The sequence below is a fragment of the Pygoscelis adeliae genome, unplaced genomic scaffold, assembly GCF_000699105.1.
Source record: "Pygoscelis adeliae isolate BGI_AS28 unplaced genomic scaffold, ASM69910v1 Scaffold216, whole genome shotgun sequence".
In the NCBI taxonomy this organism is placed as follows: Eukaryota; Metazoa; Chordata; class Aves; order Sphenisciformes; family Spheniscidae; genus Pygoscelis; species Pygoscelis adeliae.
This window is the reverse complement of record NW_008825073.1, coordinates 4,347,187-4,354,627: the sequence shown is the minus strand read 5'-3', so window position 1 is coordinate 4,354,627 and position 7,441 is coordinate 4,347,187. Positions and strand designations below refer to the sequence as shown.

The 7,441-nt window shown below is 59.1% G+C and overlaps 1 protein-coding gene across 1 annotated transcript in view; it reads left to right on the top strand.

Annotated features, from left to right (window-relative positions):
• The window catches only part of ARR3 (arrestin 3, retinal (X-arrestin)), an 11,147-nt gene extending 4,254 nt beyond the window's left edge, over positions 1–6,893 (top strand). The window contains exons 3-16 of the mRNA XM_009326669.1: positions 576–606; positions 1,044–1,104; positions 1,428–1,472; positions 1,884–2,083; positions 2,194–2,253; positions 2,505–2,572; positions 2,873–3,008; positions 3,109–3,193; positions 3,319–3,391; positions 3,924–4,061; positions 4,579–4,662; positions 4,962–4,985; positions 5,065–5,121; positions 6,794–6,893. Of these exons, the coding sequence (XP_009324944.1) occupies positions 576–606; positions 1,044–1,104; positions 1,428–1,472; positions 1,884–2,083; positions 2,194–2,253; positions 2,505–2,572; positions 2,873–3,008; positions 3,109–3,193; positions 3,319–3,391; positions 3,924–4,061; positions 4,579–4,662; positions 4,962–4,985; positions 5,065–5,121; positions 6,794–6,893 (1,162 nt within the window). The remainder of the gene's footprint in view (positions 1–575; positions 607–1,043; positions 1,105–1,427; positions 1,473–1,883; positions 2,084–2,193; positions 2,254–2,504; positions 2,573–2,872; positions 3,009–3,108; positions 3,194–3,318; positions 3,392–3,923; positions 4,062–4,578; positions 4,663–4,961; positions 4,986–5,064; positions 5,122–6,793) is intronic.
• Positions 6,894–7,441: the final 548 nt, after the last annotated feature.

Below are 7,441 nucleotides of genomic sequence, written 5' to 3'. Positions count from 1 at the left end.
CGGCCCCTGGCTTTAAAAAGGGCGGGGGGGCAAAGTAAGTGTTTCTTTTTTTTTCTTTTTTTTTTTTTTTTTAATTGGGATGGAGCAGGGCGCTGCGGGGCAGGAGCAGAGGGAGAAAGTGAGCCCCCCGGCTCCCCCCACCTGCTGCCTCCAGGGGCGGGTACACGAGCTTGCTGTAGTGAGATGGAGCAAGCTGTCACGGGGCCAGCAAAGCACCTTCTCTTTTCTTCTGCGTGTTGCTGCTTTCCCACTTGCCCCTAAGACACAGCCAGCTAATGCACCCCCTCCTTGATGGTCACACGCTGAGCTCAGGAGCATGACATCCCCCCCGGGGCGGCCAGACGGGGTGGGTTTGGCTCCGAATTTGCAGGACACCGAGTTCCCCAAGGCCAGGACACCCTGTGCACGCTCTGGCGTAGCTCTTGGAGATGCACCATGCTTGCAGGGAAGCCCTCTCCCTCCTCGCCCCGGGGAGATGAACAGCCACCCCCCTCTGCCTGCCCCAGGAGTGTGCTGTGCCGCATACAGCCTCGTCCAGGGCATTCCCAACCAGCCTGTCTGTGTTTCCTCCGCAGGGTGTTCAAGAAGACCAGCCCCAACAGCAAGGTGAGTCCATGCACGCAGAGACGGGACCGCGCACCCCATCCCTGGGTGCGGGTCAGCCCAAGGTGTGGGCTGTGCCGGTGTGGAGGGGCTGCGGGGCTCCTCCAGGGTGGCTCTGGCTGTGGGATGGGACGCGGGCTGGGTTTCCCTTCCCTTTGCAACCTGATTGAAATCTGCTATACCTGCTATACCCCGCTGGGTCTCCAGCTGCCAGCACGTGCTGGCACGTTACCTGCCACGATACCACCGCAGGGCTCGCTCTTCAAAATAGAAATTTAAAAAAAACCCTATATGAATCCTTAAATGCAAAGCCTGGTCCAACGCACTAACGGCAGCGTTAACGAGCCCCCCGACGCCACCCGGGGCTTGAAAATTTCAGCCAGTTCCATGGCAAACACTGACCTGTTTCCTTCTCTCCTTTCACCATGTGCTACCTCCAGCTATCCATCTACCTGGGGAAGAGAGACTTTGTGGATCACGTGGAGTCGGTGGACATCGTAGGTGAGCGAGGCTGTGCCCACCGTGGAGTGGGAAGCACGGGCAGCGAGCAGCCACGGAGGCGGGTCCCTGTGTCCTGTTTTCTTGCAAATACCCTTACAGAAAAATGGTGGGGAAAGGGACAAAGTCCCTTTGCAAAACAACCCAGCCGTGCTGCTGGGGGAGATGCTGGAAAAGGCATCACCGTCCCTCTGACCAGGGGCAGCTCCCCTCGGTCACCTTCCCAGCTGATGAGTGGATTATTTGACTTTAAAAAGCGCTGTATTTTTGCAAGGATCTTCCTGGGCGGCCGAGCTCACCGGCCCTTCTTCTCTGCTTGTTTGCAGATGGCGTCTGCCTGATCGACCCGGAGTACCTAAAGGACAGAAAAGGTATTGAGACACAAAACCCCACGTTATAAGGGGAAGGGATGGAAAACAGTGCAAAGCTCACAAGCAACCTGGGACTGTAGTCAGGTTAAAACTGCAACGGGCTGTCTACAGCTCGTCACACATCAGGGCCACAGCTGCTGACCCAGAGAGGAAAGCTGCCTCTTTCTTCTCACCTCCTCTGCCTGGGGCACCGGCTCTGAAGCTACCCGTGCCTCACAGAAAGATGTGATGAATCTTGTTAGCTTGGTGTTTGAGGTCTGGGTCCTGATAACAGGGCCATATTTCTCCTAAAGAGTTATTAAAGTAGTTTTTCTTTCTTTCCTCTTTTCTCAATCCCTTTCCCCCATGCCTTCCCTTTATCATCTCACCCTTCCCCTAACCCCGCTCCCCTCCGTTTCCATCCGGCTTCAGTGTACGTGACGCTGACTTGCGCATTTCGCTACGGCCGAGATGACCTCGACGTTATCGGGTTGACCTTCAGGAAGGACCTCTACGTCCTGACCGCCCAGATCTTCCCGCCGGTGCCGGACCAGGCACCCAAAACCCTCACTCCTTTGCAGGACAAGCTGATGAAGAAGCTTGGGGAGAACGCCTACCCCTTCACCTTTGAGGTAGAGGCTGCTCAGCCCTTCCTGACCGCACACCTCCATGGCGTGCACCAGGGCTCATCTCTGGTCATGCTCTTTATTTACTTTTTTCTCTCTTTCCCGGTTCTGCCCAGATTGCCACCAACTTGCCCTGCTCGGTCACCCTCCAGCCGGGACCAGACGATGTGGGAAAGGTGAGCTGCTGTCCCTGACCCGTGTCCCTTGGACCCGTTCCCCCTGGCAGGGGGTTAAGTTGTGGGGTACTAAAAACGGGAGCTGCTTCTCTTTCATGGGGACGTGGCCTGTGGGGTGAGGGTTGGGGAGGAAGGATGGCTGGAGTCAGGACCAGGATCTCCAGGGATGCAGTGGAGGAAGGAGGGGAATGAACCTAAACCTCAGGCAGCTCTGAGCTCCTCCTGCTTAGTGACCATACGTGTTCCCCCAGGCCTGCGGCGTGGACTTCGAGGTCAAAGGATTTTGTGCTGAAAATCTAGAGGAGAAAATTCACAAGAGGTATTTGCAGGGGATCCCTTTCCTGCCCCATGGCCCTAAAAGCAAACCACCAGATTGTTTTGGGGTGGACAGCTTCGGGTCGGCCCGAGGACCCGCTGTCAGCCTGTGCCATGCTTGGATGGGGTACTTTGCCCAAAGGAGGGGCAGTGGTCCCATCACGTCCTAAGAGCAGGCTGCAGCTTGCATCCTTTGGCTAGAGACACTGTGGTGTCCCTGAAGACAGCCGACGTGTCCCCCTCGAAGGCCGTGTCAACACATCCCTGCCAGGGGGACTGGGGGTGACCGCTTCTCGCCCCACAGGAACTCGGTGCGCCTCATCATCCGCAAGATCCAGTTTGCACCCCTGGAGATGGGGCCACCCCCCAAGTCGGAGACCACCCGGCAGTTCATGATGTCTGACAAGCCCCTGCACCTCGAAGCCTCCCTGGATAAGGAGGTCAGTACAGGGGCTGTTCCCTGGCTCGTGCCACCACGCGCGTCCCCAGGGACGGGGATCGGGATGCCCGGTCACGTAACCAAGCCTCTTCCCACTGCAGATCTACTACCACGGAGACCCCATCAATGTGACCGTCAACATCAACAACACTACCAACAAGATTGTGAAAAAAATTAAGATCTCAGGTGAGGGGGGGCGGGAAGGGCATGTCCCGGCGCCCACCACATCCTGGCCTCCCCATCGGAGATGGGGACTGCGCGCCCGTGCCTCGGCCGCGTCACCAATGGTGCGCCCTCTTGTCTGTCCTCAGTTGATCAGATCACAGACGTGGTCCTCTATTCGCTGGATAAATACGCGAAGACTGTGTGCTCCGAGGAGATAAAGTAAGTAAAAAGGGGCTGGGGGTGGTGTGGCATCGCGGCCAGAGGAAGAGAAAGGAGGAGGAGGAGGAGGAGGGGAGAGTGATGGGGAGAGGGGGTAGGGAAGACGTTTTTACACCAGGCAGCAAAAATATCAGGGTTAGAAGAGCAGATGCAGAGGAAGCAGAGGAGAGGGAAGGCTGTGGACGCCGTGCCCCCCAGCGCAAGCCAGTGTCGGCTGGGGAGGTCCCTTGGGGAAGGTGCGCAGCTGCCCCCAGCTGCTTCCTCTCCTCTCTTTGCATCTCTGAGGCCAGCCACAGCCTCTGTGCCCCTGAGAACGAGGAGGGCTGCAGCAAAGGCGGGGGTTAGAAAAAAAGAAGTGGTTGTATAAGGGAACGAAAGGAGGAAACAGGCCCAGGCAGCTGTGCGGGGAGGGCAGGGCGGGGGGGTTTTGGCTCTGCCCAGGTGCCTGGCGCAACGCTGAGCATCCCTGGTGGGTACTGAGCACCCAGCAGGCTGGTGCTGGCTCTGAGTTCTCCTCTCCCACCCCTTCCAGCGAGAATGTGGCGGCCAACTCCACCTTCTCCAAAACGTACTCCATCACCCCCACACTCTCGGCCAACCGTGAGAAGCGAGGCCTCGCTCTCGACGGCAAGCTCAAGCATGAGGACACCAACCTGGCCTCCACCACCATGTAAGAGCCGGGTGGGCTCCCCCCGCTGCCCGCCACGGCTGGCCCCATGCCTTCCCCCCTCTCCAACAGCTTCCCACTGCTCAGGATGCTCTGGGCTCCCACCAAGGGTCCCCCACACCTCCTGTGCCTGAGCCCACCCCATCCAGCTGGAAAACGTAGGGATTTTGTGACACGGCCACAGGCCCACCTCTCCATCTTGTAGGAGACATTAGCCTCCCAGTCCCAACCATCATCCAAAGCCCCTGTATTCCTCTGCAGAGCTGCATCGGGTCTCGTCTCAGGAGTAAATCCCAGCTCAGGCAGCTCAAGCGGCCTCCAGAAACAGATCTGTGGCTTCAGCCAAGCGACCTGCCCTCCCCTCTCTTTTACTGCCACGTTGTGTTGTCCTCTCCTGCTACACCCCAGTGCACCCCACATGAAATGGGTCACGGAGACAGCCCCGGGAGCTGCTGTGGTGGGAGGGGGACAGGGTCTGTGAGCAGCACTGCCCTCCTCACCGCTCCGCTCTTTCTCCTAGCCTGAGACCTGGCATGGACAAGGAGGTGCTGGGCATCCTGGTGTCCTACAAAGTGAAGGTCAACCTGGTGGTGTCCCGAGGAGGGTGAGGCTCTGTGGGCGCGGGGGGCAGGGACCATCCCCTTGGGCCGTGCTGTGCGATCTTGTACCACCGGGCAGATGACGAAGGGACTCATGCCATGGATCCCCTTGTCCCTGCTCCGCTCCCCTGGGCCGTGGGGCAGCCGGGCGCTGGGCTGCTCTCTGACTCCCACACCTCCATCCCCATTGCCGCTGCCTTTCACCCCTATTATAAATTATCTTCTACCTTATTATAAGGCAAAGTCTAACACCTCCCCTCCTCTGCCTTGGCTGATTTCTGTCCCTTCTCTCCCGCTGCCGCAGCATCCTGGGGGATCTCAGCTCCAGGTAAGGAGGGAGCTGCCGGTGGGGCTGAGCAGGGCGTGGTGCTGGGCGGGTTTATTGAAAGAAGTGCTTTTCCTTCCAGCGACGTTGGTGTCGAGATGCCTGTCATCCTGATGCACCCGAAGCCTACGGACAGTAAGTAGCGCCTGGGATGCTGCTGAAACACGGGGGAGGAAGAGGCAGTCCCCGTTCAGAGGGGAACTGGTAAAAGCAACGCTGATGCAGCCGCCTCCGTGCAAAGGGCCCTGCTCTGCCCCAGCGTCCTTGGCTGTGGGATGGGCAGAGCTGCTCTGGCTACGCGGCAGCCACCCTCTGTCTGGGACCGGCCCTGGGAGCAGTTCTCCTCCCCGCGGCGCCCCGGCTGCCACCCATCTCAGTCTCTCTTTCCAGAAAAACACCTGAGCATTAAGAAGAGATGTTAGTTGAAATGTCCTTTCTCTATTAACCTCCATGTGTGTCTCTCTCAATCCTTGCCTCCCTGTGCTTTGCTTATCAATGGACTACAGATAAGCCAAGGTAAAGAGATGTTTCCTTATACCTCAAGCCAGTATTTCCTCTAACACATAAACCATACAGATCCATCGCAGATGGATGTGATGCCCCATTCCAGTTTGAGATTACATCCTTGGATTAAATCATCCAGGCCTCAAAGTCCTGAGCCCCTGCGTCACAGCAGACAGCGTGACACCCTCCATGGCGGCACAGGCAGCAGGAGCGCTGTCGGCCGGGAGGATTCAACTGCTGGGCTCAGCACACATTCTGCAAATTTCTAGGGCTTACTTTACAACTCCCCTTGCTGCAAACACAGTAGCCTTGTCCCTCGGAAGCAGCCAGCAGTGCTGCATCTCCCAGTCACAAGTGCCACCGCTGGACATAACGTCCCCTACGGCCTCAGTCCCCGTCCACCCCACGCTGAGGTCCCTTGGCTGCTGGAAGCGGCGCCAGTCACAGCCCCGTGCCCCCGCACGCTCCCCAGTGCCAGAGCCCTCTTCTCCTCCCACAACATGAGCTTATTCCAGCTGAAGCCACAGCTGGGGTTGCTTCCCTCCGGGAAGCCGCAGCGTGCCAAACCCATTCCTGGCAGCCGTGCCTGGCAGCCCCGGCCACCGACCAGCCCCGGCCCTGGCTTGCAAAGCCCCAAAAGGCTGTTTTTGTGTCTGGTTACACCCTGCAACGGGACACGAGCACTGGGGTTTGGAGCCTGGAAACTCGGGCTGCAACTGCAAGGCTTTCACACCAGAGCCTATCAGTTACCCAGCTCAGCGAGGATATTTAAACTTCCAGAGGAGGAAATCTCTTGGCCTGTCCCCACCATCGCTCCCTGTAGATTTTGCCAAGCCATTTCACATTCGCAAGCTTTTGGAATCGGTTTTGCTGACTCTTTTTTTCCATTTTCTTCCCCCACTTTTCATTTTGCGGCTCTCCCTGGATGTCATCTGCCACTTGCCTTTCGCAAGGAGGTAACTAATCTCTTTGTCTCCACTTTAATTTCTTTTCCTTCCCTTTTTTCCCTTGACAATGCAAAATAGTGTCTTAAAAAATGCCAGAAGTTGCAGGCGAGAGCCCAGCTCCTCTGGTCACGCACGCTCACAGTCGTGCCAGCGATCCCTCCTGGATTTGTGTGCTCGGGTCAGGCCGCGGCTCACAATGACTGTTCCCTGCGGTGTGTGGGGTGACGGGGCCGGGGCGAGCACCGCCTTGTCCCCTAGCAGGAGCAGGGTTTGGGTGTCAGCAGGGGCTTCGGCCTCTTCGCTGCGGTGCGTCCCGGGCAGCCGGACCGTGGGCTCACCACGCCTTGCTCTCCCTTCCAGCGAGGAGGACATCGTCATCGAGGAATTCGCTCGCCAAAAACTCAAGGGGGAGAAAGACGACGAAGATGAGAAGGAGGAGGCCGACAAAGAGGAAAGCTAACCTGCTGCCTGCTCGCACAGAGAGCCGCCCGTCCCACACGCCCCGGTTTGGGACGTAGATGCCCGTAGCGCGTTCCCCGCTGTACCGCACGCGGTGCAGACCACCTCAGCCCTCTACGCGCGGTGCGACGTGTTCCCCTCGGTGCACCCTCCTCCCCCGGGCTCCTCGCACCGACTCCAAGCCCTGGGTGCACCCTCCTCCCCCGGGCTCCTCGCACCGACTCCAAGCCCTGGGTGCACCCTCCTCCCCCGGGCTCCTCGCACCGACTCCAAGCCCTGGGTGCACCCTCCTCCCCCGGGCTCCTCGCACCGACTCCAAGCCCTGGGTGCACCCTCCTCCCCCGGGCTCCTCGCACCGACTCCAAGCCCTGGGTGCACCCTCCTCCCCCGGGCTCCTCGCACCGACTCCAAGCCCTGGGTGCACCCTCCTCCCCCGGGCTCCTCGCACCGACTCCAAGCCCTGGGTGCACCCTCCTCCCCCGGGCTCCTCGCACCGACTCCAAGCCCTGGGTGCACCCTCCTCCCCCGCGCTCCTCGCACCGACTGCCA